This window comes from Homarus americanus, unplaced genomic scaffold (genome assembly GCF_018991925.1).
Source record: "Homarus americanus isolate GMGI-L3 unplaced genomic scaffold, GMGI_Hamer_2.0 scaffold18812, whole genome shotgun sequence".
NCBI classification, from domain to species: domain Eukaryota; kingdom Metazoa; phylum Arthropoda; class Malacostraca; order Decapoda; family Nephropidae; genus Homarus; species Homarus americanus.
The window spans coordinates 1-13,120 of NW_024731948.1; the positions used below are offsets into that span (position 1 = coordinate 1).

The 13,120-nt window shown below is 41.3% G+C and overlaps 1 protein-coding gene across 1 annotated transcript; it reads right to left on the reverse strand.

Moving 5' to 3' along the window:
• Positions 1-1,542: 1,542 nt before the first annotated feature.
• Positions 1,543-8,912, reverse strand: LOC121868086 (neurofilament heavy polypeptide-like). Its single transcript, XM_042368357.1, has 8 exons — positions 8,829-8,912; positions 8,125-8,653; positions 7,814-8,043; positions 5,715-5,870; positions 4,698-4,994; positions 2,466-2,626; positions 1,941-2,166; positions 1,543-1,695 (listed from the first exon to the last, which is right to left on the reverse strand). The coding sequence occupies exons 1-8, from the start codon at positions 8,910-8,912 to the stop codon at positions 1,543-1,545; spliced, it is 1,836 nt and encodes a 611-aa protein (XP_042224291.1).
• Positions 8,913-13,120: the final 4,208 nt, after the last annotated feature.

Here is a 13,120-nt window from a genome sequence, read left to right on the forward strand (position 1 = left end):
AGTAAACATATGGTACTGGTGTTGTAGTGAACATATGGCAGTGGTGTTGTAGTGAACATATGGTACTGGTGTTGTAGTAAACATATGGTACTGGTGTTGTAGTGAACATATGGTACTGGTGTTGTAGTGAACATATGGCACTTGTGTTGTAGTGAACATATGGTACTGGTGTTGCAGTAAACATATGGTACTGGTGTTGTAGTAAACATATGGTACTGGTGATGTAGTGAACATATGGCACTTGTGTTGTAGTGATCATATGGTACTGGTGTTGTAGTAAACATATGGTACTGGTGTTGTAATAAACATATGGTACTGGTGTTGTAGTAAACATATGGTACTGGTGTTGCAATGAAACATATGGTACTAGTGTTATATTAAACATATATGGTACTGAGTGTAGTGAACATGTAATTGTGTTGTAGTAGACATATATGGTACTGGTATTTATAGTAAACATATAGGTACTGAGTGTTATGATACTAGTGTTATTGAACATATGCTTGTGTTGTAGTGAACATATAGTACTTATGTTGTAGTAAATATATAGTACTCGTGTTAAGTAAAGATATGGTTCACAATTATTTATAGTAAACATATATTTTTAGTATTACTAGTAAACATATGGTACTGGTGTTGTAGTGAACATATGGTACTGGTGTTGTAGTGAACATATGGCACTTGTGTTGTAGTGAACATATGTTACTTATGTTGTAGTGAATATATGGTACTCGTGTTGTAGTAAAGATATGGTTCTGGTGTTGTAGTAAACATATGGTACTGGTGTTGTAGTAAACATATGGTACTGGTGTTGTAGTAAACTTATGTTACTGGTGATGTAATTAAACATATGTCAAGTCGAACAACATTGAGCGGTTTTTACATTACGTGCATAAATAACCGGCTGGTAAATGATTCCAATGACCCATGAATCAGTCCTAACTGGCGGTGCCATTATCTACATATTACTTATCTAACTACCTAACATACTTGAACCATTGCAAGTGTGAAGCAAAGTATCCAATTACCACATATGAGCAATCTATTAAGTATTTCAAGAATTACCTACTACCTGGAGAGAGAGTTGCATCATACTTCGGCAACTGGATGAGACTAAACATCTGCGGATGTTTTGGTCCCTGAACAGCCTTTACCCCTCTTCGGGTCATTGAATAATTAATGTTCATAATTATACATCCATAGTTATAAGTTATTAATTACTTTTCTACATTAAGCAGTATATAAATTATGCTAGTTGCATGTGTGTGTGTGTGGGGGGGGGGGTGGGATGTGGGTAGTAAATAGATAGGAGCAGAAATACTACACTTATATATATATTTATATATAAGAAAAATATTAACCATTCCTGTCACATCGGGGTTTGCGAATAACCATTGGAGGATTCGTCTTCAATGTGGCGTTTGGCCTCCTCTACCCGCTATATGTCTGTACTGGTGATACTGACATGGTTTTTATTGGTGTTGAGTCCCAGCAACACTCCGTATTTTTGGCCTATTTGTTTAATATGGGCGCCCTTGTGACCTATGAATGCTCCGTGAAATTTTTTGGGTATTTTAACGCTCTTCGTAATTTGATTTTGGCTGGACTGCTGTTTCGCGACGGCTGGTGATTCCCGTTCCGCTGTGGCTGGTGACCCAGGTTCCGCTGCGGCTGGTGACTCCGGTTCCGCTGTGGCTGGGGGTAAATGGTGACCATTGGAGATTAAGTCTTCAATGTGGCGTTTGGCCTCCTCTACCCTTTATATGTCTGTGCTGGTGATACTGATATTTATTTTTATAGGTGTTGGTTTCAGCAACTGCTCCGTATTTTGGCCTGTTGTTTAATATAGAACACTTAGCGATAATGAATGTGCCGTGAAATTTTTTGGGTATTTTAACGCTCCTCGTGATTTGATTTTGGCTGGACTGCTGTTTCGCTACGGCTGGTGATTCCGGTTCCACTGTGGTTGGTGATTCCAGTTCCGCTGCGGCTGGTGATTTCGGTTCTGCTTCGGCTGGTGAATCTGGTTCCGCTGCGGCTGGTGACTCCGGTTCCGCTGCGTTTGGTGACTCTGGTTCCGCTGCGGCTGGTGACTCTGGTTCCGCTTCGGCTGGTGTCAGTTCGCTACGGCTGATGACTGCGGCTCCGCCGGCTGGTGGCTCGGTTCTGCATCAGTTGGTGATTCTGGTTCTGCTTCGGTTGGTGACTCTGGTTCTGCTGCGGCTGGTGACTCTGGTTCTGTTGCAGCTGGTGACTCCGGTTCCGCTGTGACTGGTGATTCCGGCTCCGCTTCGGCTGGTGACTCCGATTCTGCATCGGTTGGTGACTCTGGTTCTGCTGTGGCTAGTGACTCTAATTCCCCTAGGGTCGACTCAGCCTAGCCTGGGTTGTGGTCGTCCTCTCTAAAGCGACGACGGATTTTACAACATAAATACACACAAGTACAACAAACAATAAACACTAACAGTACCGTTCCTATGATAAATGACCCAGAGGTAAAACGTGGGACGTCGCTCTCGGAGGCCTTCTTCGGCGCCTCCGTCACCCTCTTCATCTCAATTTTGATTTTTCTAGCAAGTAAAATGTCGCCCAAAAGAGGCACGTGGTCGCATAAACCTGGTTTGGGCTTTTATAGGGTTGGGAGCTCACCTATCCCAGGGCTAATAAGTTTTAGTCCCCTTAAAATTCTGTAGTAGAGGCTCACTCTTTATTTTTGTTGTTGAATTTTAATTTCGTCTAGCCGTTCTTTCAAATTTTTAAATTCATTTTCAACTGTAGACCTGTATTGGTAAACTACCATGTAGGTAGTGAGAGCTACAATTGCCACCAGTATAATTTTGCTATTAATTTTGGCCATTCCGTTAATCAGACCTATTTGTCTTTCTCTGGGTCACGCTACACATAACCCCAAATGGTGTTAACTTAGACAAGAATCTAGTTAGCTCAGATACAGTCTACCAGTAATATGAACTAGTAATTTAAGCGCTGTAGGGAACATATGGTACTGGTGTTGAAGTAAACATATAGTACTGGTGTTGTAGTGAACATATGGTACTGGTGTTGTAGTAAACATATGGTACTGGTGTTGTAGTAAACATATGGTACTGGTGTTGTAAACAGAGCAAAAAGCCCCATGGTGCACTGGTGTTGCAGTAAACATATAATTGCTGGTGTTGCTGGTGAACATGGTACTGGTGTTGTATTAGGCATATGGTACTGGTGTTGTAGTAGACATATGGTACTACAATTTGTAGTGGACATATGGCATGTGTTGTAGTAGACATATGGTACTTATGTTGTTATTAAACATATGGTACTGGTGTTGCAGTAAACATATGGTACTGGTGTTATAATGTAAACATATGGTACTGGTGATGTAGTACAGACATATGGCACTTGTGTTTGTAGTGATCATATATGGTACAATTGTTAGCAATAAACATATGTACTGGTGTTGTAATAAACATATGGTACTGGTGTTGTAATGAAGCATGGTACTGGTATTACTGATAAAACCTTAATAATTTACTGGTGTTGTAGTAAACATATGGTACTGGTGATGTAGTGAACATATGGTAGTTGTGTTGTAGTGAACATATGGTACTGGTGTTGTAGTAAACATATGGTACTGGTGTTGTAGTGAACATATGGTACTGGTGTTGTAGTGAACATATGGCACTTGTGTTGTAGTGAACATATGGTACTTATGTTGTAGTAAATATATGGTACTCGTGTTGTAGTAAACATATGGTTCTGGTGTTGTAGTAAACATATGGTACTGGTGTTGTAGTAAACATATGGTACTGGTGTTGTAGTGAACATATGGTACTGGTGTTGTAGTGAACATATGGCACTTGTGTTGTAGTGAACATATGGTACTTATGTTGTAGTAAATATATGGTACTCGTGTTGTAGTAAAGATATGGTTCTGGTGTTGTAGTAAACATATGGTACTGGTGTTGTAGTAAACATATGGTACTGGTGTTGTAGTAAACATATGGTACTGGTGTTGTAGTAAACATATGGTACTGGTGTTGTAGTAAACTTATGTTACTGGTGATGTAATTAAACATATGTCAAGTCGAACAACATTGAGCGGTTTTTACATTACGTGCATAAATAACCGGCTGGTAAATGATTCCAATGACCCATGAATCAGTCCTAACTGGCGGTGCCATTATCTACATATTACTTATCTAACTATCTAACATATTTGAACCATTGCAAGTGTGAAGCAAAGTATCCAATTACCACATATGAGCAATCTATTAAGTATTTCAAGAATTACCTACTACCTGGAGAGAGAGTTGCATCATACTTCGGCAACTGGATAAGACTAAACATCTGCAGGATGTTTTAGTCCCCTGAGCAACCTTTACCCTCTTCAGGTCATTGAATAATTAATGTTCATAATTATACATCCATAGTTATAAGTTATTAATTACTTACTCTACATTAAACAGTATGTAAATTATACTGGTTACATGTGTGTGTGTGGGGGAGGGGGGGTGGGATGTGTAGATAGATAAATAGATAGAACGAAATACTACATATATATCTATATTTATATATAAAAGAGAAAAATATTAACCATTCTATCACATCGGGGGGTTACCGAATAACCATTGGAGGATTAAATCTTCAATGTAGCGTTTGGCCTCCTCTACCCGCTATATGTCTGTACTGGTGATACTGACATGGTTTTTATTGGTGTTGAGTCCCAGCAACACTCCGTATTTTTGGCCTATTTGTTTAATATGGGCGCCCTTGTGACCTATGAATGCTCCGTGAAATTTTTTGGGTATTTTAACGCTCTTCGTGATTTGATTTTGGCTGGACTGCTGTTTCGCGACGGCTGGTGATTCCCGTTCCGCTGTGGCTGGTGACCCAGGTTCCGCTGCGGCTGGTGACTCCGGTTCCGCTGTGGCTAGGGAGTAAGCGAGTGACCATTGGAGGATTAAGTCTTCAATGTAGCGTTTGGCCTCCTCTACCCGCTAGATGTCTGTACTGGTGATACTGATATTATTTTTATAGGTGTTGAGTTTCAGCAACACTCCGTATTTTTGGCCTATTTGTTTAATATGGGCGCCCTTGTGACCAATGAATGTGCCGTGAAATTTTTTGGGTATTTTAACGCTCCTCGTGATTTGATTTTGGCTGGACTGCTGTTTCGCTACGGCTGGTGATTCCGGTTCCACTGTGGTTGGTGATTCCAGTTCCGCTGCGGCTGGTGATTTCGGTTCCGCTTCGGCTGGTGAATCTGGTTCCGCTGCGGCTGGTGACTCCGGTTCCGCTGCGTTTGGTGACTCTGGTTCCGCTGCGGCTTGTGACCCTGGTTCCGCTTCGGCTGGTGACTACAGTTCCGCTACGGCTGGTGACTGCGGCTCCGCTTCGGCTGGTGACTCCGGTTCTGCATCGGTTGGTGATTCTGGTTCTGCATCGGTTGGTGACTCTGGTTCTGCTGCGGCTGGTGACTCTGGTTCTGTTGCAGCTGGTGACTCCGTTTCCGCTGTGACTGGTGATTCCGGCTCCGCTTCGGCTGGTGACTCCGATTCTGCATCGGTTGGTGACTCTGGTTCTGCTGTGGCTAGTGACTCTAATTCCCCTAGGGTCGACTCAGCCTAGCCTGGGTTGTGGTCGTCCTCTCTAAAGCGACGACGGATTTTACAACATAAATACACACAAGTACAACAAACAATAAACACTAACAGTACCGTTCCTATGATAAATGACCCAGAGGTAAAACGTGGGACGTCGCTCTCGGAGGCCTTCTTCAGCGCCTCCGTCACCCTCTTCATCTCAATTTTGATTTTTCTAGCAAGTAAAATGTCGCCCAAAAGAGGTACGTGGTCGCATAAACCTGGTTTGGGCTTTTATAGGGTTGGGAGCTCACCTATCCCAGGGCTAATAAGTTTTAGTCCCCTTAAAATTCTGTAGTAGAGGCTCACTCTTTATTTTTGTTGTTGAATTTTAATTTCGTCTAGCCGTTCTTTCAAATTTTTAAATTCATTTTCAACTGTAGACCTGTATTGGTAAACTACCATGTAGGTAGTCAGAGCTACAATTGCCACCAGTATATTTTTGCTATTAATTTTGGCCATTCCGTTAATCAGACCTATTTGTCTTTCTCTGGGTCACGCTACACATAACCCCAAATGGTGTTAACTTAGACAAGAATCTAGTTAGCTCAGATACAGTCTACCAGTAATATGAACTAGTAACTTAAGCGCTGTAGGGAACATATGGTACTGGTGTTGAAGTAAACATATAGTACTGGTGTTGTAGTGAACATATGGTACTGGTGTTGTAGTAAACATATGGTACTGGTGTTGCAGTAAACATATGGTACTGGTGTTGTAGTGAACATATGGTACTGGTGTTGTAGTAAACATATGGTACTGGTGTTGTAGTGAACATATGGTACTGGTGTTGTAGTGAACATATGGCACTTGTGTTGTAGTGAACATATGGTACTTATGTTGTAGTAAACATATGGTACTGGTGTTGCAGTAAACATATGGTACTGGTGTTGTAGTAAACATATGGTACTGGTGATGTAGTGAACATATGGCACTTGTGTTGTAGTGATCATATGGTACTGGTGTTGTAGTAAACATATGGTACTGGTGTTGTAATAAACATATGGTACTGGTGTTGTAGTAAACATATGGTACTGGTGTTGCAGTAAACATATGGTACTGGTGTTGTAGTAAACATATGGTACTGGTGATGTAGTGAACATATGGCAGTTGTGTTGTAGTGAACATATGGTACTGGTGTTGTAGTAAACATATGGTACTGGTGTTGTAGTGAACATATGGTACTGGTGTTGTAGTGAACATATGGCACTTGTGTTGTAGTGAACATATGGTACTTATGTTGTAGTAAATATATGGTACTCGTGTTGTAGTAAAGATATGGTTCTGGTGTTGTAGTAAACATATGGTACTGGTATTGTAGTAAACATATGGTACTGGTGTTGTAGTGAACATATGGTACTGGTGTTGTAGTGAACATATGGCACTTGTGTTGTAGTGAACATATGTTACTTATGTTGTAGTAAATATATGGTACTCGTGTTGTAGTAAAGATATGGTTCTGGTGTTGTAGTAAACATATGGTACTGGTGTTGTAGTAAACATATGGTACTGGTGTTGTAGTAAACTTATGTTACTGGTGATGTAATTAAACATATGTCAAGTCGAACAACATTGAGCGGTTTTTACATTACGTGCATAAATAGCCGGCTGGTAAATGATTCCAATGACCCATGAATCAGTCCTAACTGGCGGTGCCATTATCTACATATTACTTATCTAACTATCTAACATACTTGAACCATTGCAAGTGTGAAGCAAAGTATCCAATTACCACATATGAGCAATCTATTAAGTATTTCAAGAATTACCTACTACCTGGAGAGAGAGTTGCATCATACTTCGGCAACTGGATAAGACTAAACATCTGCAGGATGTTTTAGTCCCCTGAGCAACCTTTACCCTCTTCAGGTCATTGAATAATTAATGTTCATAATTATACATCCATAGTTATAAGTTATTAATTACTTACTCTACATTAAACAGTATGTAAATTATACTGGTTACATGTGTGTGTGTGTGGGGGGGTGGGATGTGTAGATAGATAAATAGATAGAACGAAATACTACATATATATCTATATTTATATATAAAAGAGAAAAATATTAACCATTCTATCACATCGGGGGGTTACCGAATAACCATTGGAGGATTAAATCTTCAATGTAGCGTTTGGCCTCCTCTACCCGCTATATGTCTGTACTGGTGATACTGACATGGTTTTTATTGGTGTTGAGTCCCAGCAACACTCCGTATTTTTGGCCTATTTGTTTAATATGGGCGCCCTTGTGACCTATGAATGCTCCGTGAAATTTTTTGGGTATTTTAACGCTCTTCGTAATTTGATTTTGGCTGGACTGCTGTTTCGCGACGGCTGGTGATTCCCGTTCCGCTGTGGCTGGTGACCCAGGTTCCGCTGCGGCTGGTGACTCCGGTTCCGCTGTGGCTAGGGAGTAAGCGAGTGACCATTGGAGGATTAAGTCTTCAATGTAGCGTTTGGCCTCCTCTACCCGCTATATGTCTGTACTGGTGATACTGATATTATTTTTATAGGTGTTGAGTTTCAGCAACACTCCGTATTTTTGGCCTATTTGTTTAATATGGGCGCCCTTGTGACCTATGAATGTGCCGTGAAATTTTTTGGGTATTTTAACGCTCCTCGTGATTTGATTTTGGCTGGACTGCTGTTTCGCTACGGCTGGTGATTCCGGTTCCACTGTGGTTGGTGATTCCAGTTCCGCTGCGGCTGGTGATTTCGGTTCCGCTTCGGCTGGTGAATCTGGTTCCGCTGCAGCTGGTGACTCCGGTTCACTTTGCGTTTGGTGACTCTGGTTCCGCTGCGGCTTGTGACCTGGTTCCGCTTCTATTTCGGTGACTCCAGTTCGCCTGACTGGTGACTGCGGCTCCTTCGGCTGGTGACTCCGGTTCTGCATCGGTTGGTGATTCTGGTTCTGCTTCGGTTGGTGACTCTGGTTCTGCTGCGGCTGGTGACTCTGGTTCTGTTGCAGCTGGTGACTCCGTTTCCGCTGTGACTGGTGATTCCGGCTCCGCTTCGGCTGGTGACTCCGATTCTGCATCGGTTGGTGACTCTGGTTCTGCTGTGGCTAGTGACTCTAATTCCCCTAGGGTCGACTCAGCCTAGCCTGGGTTGTGGTCGTCCTCTCTAAAGCGACGACGGATTTTACAACATAAATACACACAAGTACAACAAACAATAAACACTAACAGTACCGTTCCTATGATAAATGACCCAGAGGTAAAACGTGGGACGTCGCTCTCGGAGGCCTTCTTCAGCGCCTCCGTCCCCCTCTTCATCTCAATGTTGATTTTTCTAGCAAGTAAAATGTCGCCCAAGCACGTAGTCGCATAAACCCTGGTTTGGGCTTTATAGGGAATTGGGAGCTCTGCCTATCCCAGGGCCTAATAAGTTTTGAATCCCTTAAATTCATGTTGAGGCTCACTCTTGTTTTTGTTGTTGAATGTGTTTCGTCTAGCCGTTCTTTTGAAATTTTTAATTCATTTCAACTGTAGACCTGTATTGGTAAACTACCATGTAGGTAGTGAGAGCTACAATTGCCACCAGTATATTTTTGCTATTAATTTTGGCCATTCCGTTTATCAGACCTATTTGTCTTTCTCTGGGTCACGCTACACATAACCCCAAATGGTGTTAACTTAGACAAGAATCTAGTTAGCTCAGATACAGTCTACCAGTAATATGAACTAGTAATTTAAGCGCTGTAGGGAACATATGGTACTGGTGTTGAAGTAAACTTATAGTACTGGTGTTGTAGTGAACATATGGTACTGGTGTTGTAGTAAACATATGGTACTGGTGTTATGTCGCCGCATAATTGCAATTATTTGTAGTAAACATATAGTACTGGTGTTGCAGTAAACACTTATAATTACTAGTATAGTGAACATATAGTACTGGTGTTGTAGTAAACTATATATGGTACTGGTGTTGTAGTAGACATATGGTACACTGGTGTTGTAGTGAAGACATATGGCACTTGTGTTGTAGTGAACATAATTTTACTTATGTTGTAGTAAACTTATATAGTACTGAGTGTTGCAAGTAAACCTATGGTACTGGTGTAGTATGCTTATATGGTACACTGGTGATGTAGTACCTGCACTTGTGTTGTCAAGTGATCATATGGTACTGGTGTTGTAGTAAACATATGGTACTAGTGTTGTAACCAACATATGTATTTGCTGGTGTTGTAAAAGTAAACATATGGTACTGGTGTTGCAGTAAACATATGGTACTGGTGTTGTAGTAAACATATGGTACTGGTGATGTAGTGAACATATGGCAGTTGTGTTGTAGTGAACATATGGTACTGGTGTTTTAGTAAACATATGGTACTGGTGTTGTAGTGAACATATGGTACTGGTGTTGTAGTGAACATATGGCACTTGTGTTGTAGTGAACATATGGTACTTATGTTGTAGTAAATATATGGTACTCGTGTTGTAGTAAAGATATAGTTTCTGGTATTTGTAAAGCTTATATGGTACTGTAGTGTTGTAGTAAACATATAGTTACTGGTGTTGTAATGGAACGCATATGGTACTGGTGTTTGTAGTGAACATATGGCACTTGGCCTTTGTAAAATGAACATATGGTACTTATATTTGTAGTAAATATATAATTACTCGTGTTGTAAGTAAAGATATGGTTCTACGGGTGTTGTAGTAAACATATGGTACTGGTGTTGTAATAAACATAGTACTGGTGTTGTAAAAATAAACATATGGTACTGGTGTTGTAGTAAACTTATGTTACTGGTGATGTAATTAAACATATGTCAGTCGAACAACATTGAGCGGTTTTACATTACGTATAAATAACCGGCTGAGTAAATGATTCAATGACCCATGAATCAGTCTAACTGGCGGTGCCGTATCTACATAATACTTATCTAACTATCTAACATACTTGAACCATTGCAAGTGTGAAGCAAAGTATCCAATTACCACATATGAGCAATCTATTAAGTATTTCAAGAATTACCTACTACCTGGAGAGAGAGTTGCATCATACTTCGGCAACTGGGTAAGACTAAACATCTGCAGGATGTTTTAGTCCCCTGAGCAACCTTTACCCTCTTCAGGTCATTGAATAATTAATGTTCATAATTATACATCCATAGTTATAAGTTATTAATTACTTACTCTACATTAAACAGTAATATAAATTATACTGGTTACATGTGTGTGTGTGTGTGTGGGGGGGTGGGATGTGTAGATAGATAAATAGATAGAACGAAATACCATATATATCTGTATTTATATATAAAAGAAAAAATATTAACCATTCTATCATCGGGGGTTACCGAATAGCCATTGGAGATTAAATCTTCAATGTAGCGTTTTGGCCTCCTCTACCCGCTATATGTCTATTACTGGTGATATGCTGACATGGTTTTTATTAGTGTTGAGTCCCAGCAACCTCCCGTATTTTTAGCTATTTGTTTAATATGGGCGCCCTTGTGACCTATGAATGCTCCGTGAAATTTTTTGGGTATTTTAACGCTCTTCGTGATTTGATTTTGGCTGGACTGCTGTTTCGCGACGGCTGGTGATTCCCGTTCCACTGTGGCTGGTGACCCAGGTTCCGCTGCGGCTGGTGACTCCGGTTCCGTTGTGGCTAGGGAGTAAGCAAGTGACCATTGGAGGATTAAGTCTTCAATGTAGCGTTTGGCCTCCTCTACCCGCTATATGTCTGTACTGGTGATACTGATATTATTTTTATAGGTGTTGAGTTTCAGCAACACTCCGTATTTTTGGCCTATTTGTTTAATATGGGCGCCCTTGTGACCTATGAATGCTCCGTGAAATTTTTTGGGTATTTTAACGCTCTTCGTGATTTGATTTTGGCTGGACTGCTGTTTCGCGACGGCTGGTGATTCCCGTTCCGCTGTGGCTGGTGACCCAGGTTCCGGTGCGGCTGGTGACTCCGGTTCCGCTTCGGCTGGTGAATCTGGTTCGCACAGCTGGTGACTCCAGTTCCGCCGTTTGGTGACTCTGTTCGCTGCGGCTTGCGGCCTGGTTCCGCTTCGGCTGGTGACTCCAGTTCCGCTACGGCTGGTGACTGCGGCTCCGCTTCGGCTGGTGACTCCGGTTCTGCATCGGTTGGTGATTCTGGTTCTGCATCGGTTGGTGACTCTGGTTCTGCTGCAGCTGGTGACTCCGTTTCCGCTGTGACTGGTGATTCCGGCTCCGCTTCGGCTGGTGACTCCGATTCTGCATCGGTTGGTGACTCTGGTTCTGCTGTGGCAAGTGACTCTAATTCCCCTAGGGTCGACTCAGCCTAGCCTGGGTTGTGGTCGTCCTCTCTAAAGCGACGACGGATTTTACAACATAAATACACACAAGTACAACAAACAATAAACACTAACAGTACCGTTCCTATGATAAATGACCCAGAGGTAAAACGTGGGACGTCGCTCTCGGAGGCCTTCTTCAGCGCCTCCGTCACCCTCTTCATCTCAATTTTGATTTTTCTAGCAAGTAAAATGTCGCCCAAAAGAGGCACGTGGTCGCATAAACCTGGTTTGGGCTTTTATAGGGTTGGGAGCTCACCTATCCCAGGGCTAATAAGTTTTAGTCCCCTTAAAATTCTGTAGTAGAGGCTCACTCTTTATTTTTGTTGTTGAATTTTAATTTCGTCTAGCCGTTCTTTCAAATTTTTAAATTCATTTTCAACTGTAGACCTGTACTGGTAAACTACCATGTAGGTAGTGAGAGCTACAATTGCCACCAGTATATTTTTGCTATTAATTTTGGCCATTCCGTTTATCAGACCTATTTGTCTTTCTCTGGGTCACGCTACACATAACCCCAAATGGTGTTAACTTAGACAAGAATCTAGTTAGCTCAGATACAGTCTACCAGTAATATGAACTAGTAATTTAAGCGCTGTAGGGAACATATGGTACTGGTGTTGAAGTAAACATATAGTACTGGTGTTGTAGTGAACATATGGTACTGGTGTTGTAGTAAACATATGGTACTGGTGTTGTAATAAACATATGGTACTGGTGTTGTCGTAAACATATGGTACTGGTGTTGCAGTAAACATATGGTACTGGTGTTGTAGTGAACATATGGTACTGGTGTTGTAGTAAACATATGGTACTGGTGTTGTAGTGAACATATGGTACTGGTGTTGTAGTGAACATATGGCACTTGTGTTGTAGTGAACATATGGTACTTATGTTGTAGTAAACATATGGTACTGGTGTTGCAGTAAACATATGGTACTGGTGTTGTAGTAAACATATGGTACTGGTGATGTAGTGAACATATGGCACTTGTGTTGTAGTGATCATATGGTACTGGTGTTGTAGTAAACATATGGTACTGGTGTTGTAATAAACATATGGTACTGGTGTTGTAGTAAACATATGGTACTGGTGTTGTAGTAAACATATGGTACTGGTGTTGTAGTAAACATATGGTACTGGTGTTGTAGTGAACATATGGTACTGGTGTTGTAGTGAACATATGGT

Bases quoted from the DNA above. Each gene is read 5' to 3' on its own strand.
- LOC121868086 (XM_042368357.1), bottom strand. From the start codon at position 8,912: ATGAAGAGGGGGACGGAGGCGCTGAAGAAGGCCTCCGAGAGCGACGTC. The intron at 8,654-8,828 runs GTACTGTTAGTG...CGGAGTCACCAG, and splicing joins GGTCATTTATCATAGGAACG to CCGAAGCGGAGCCGGAATCA. The intron at 2,627-4,697 runs GTCAGTATCACC...ACCCTATAAAAG, and splicing joins TCAACACCAATAAAAACCAT to CCCAAACCAGGTTTATGCGA.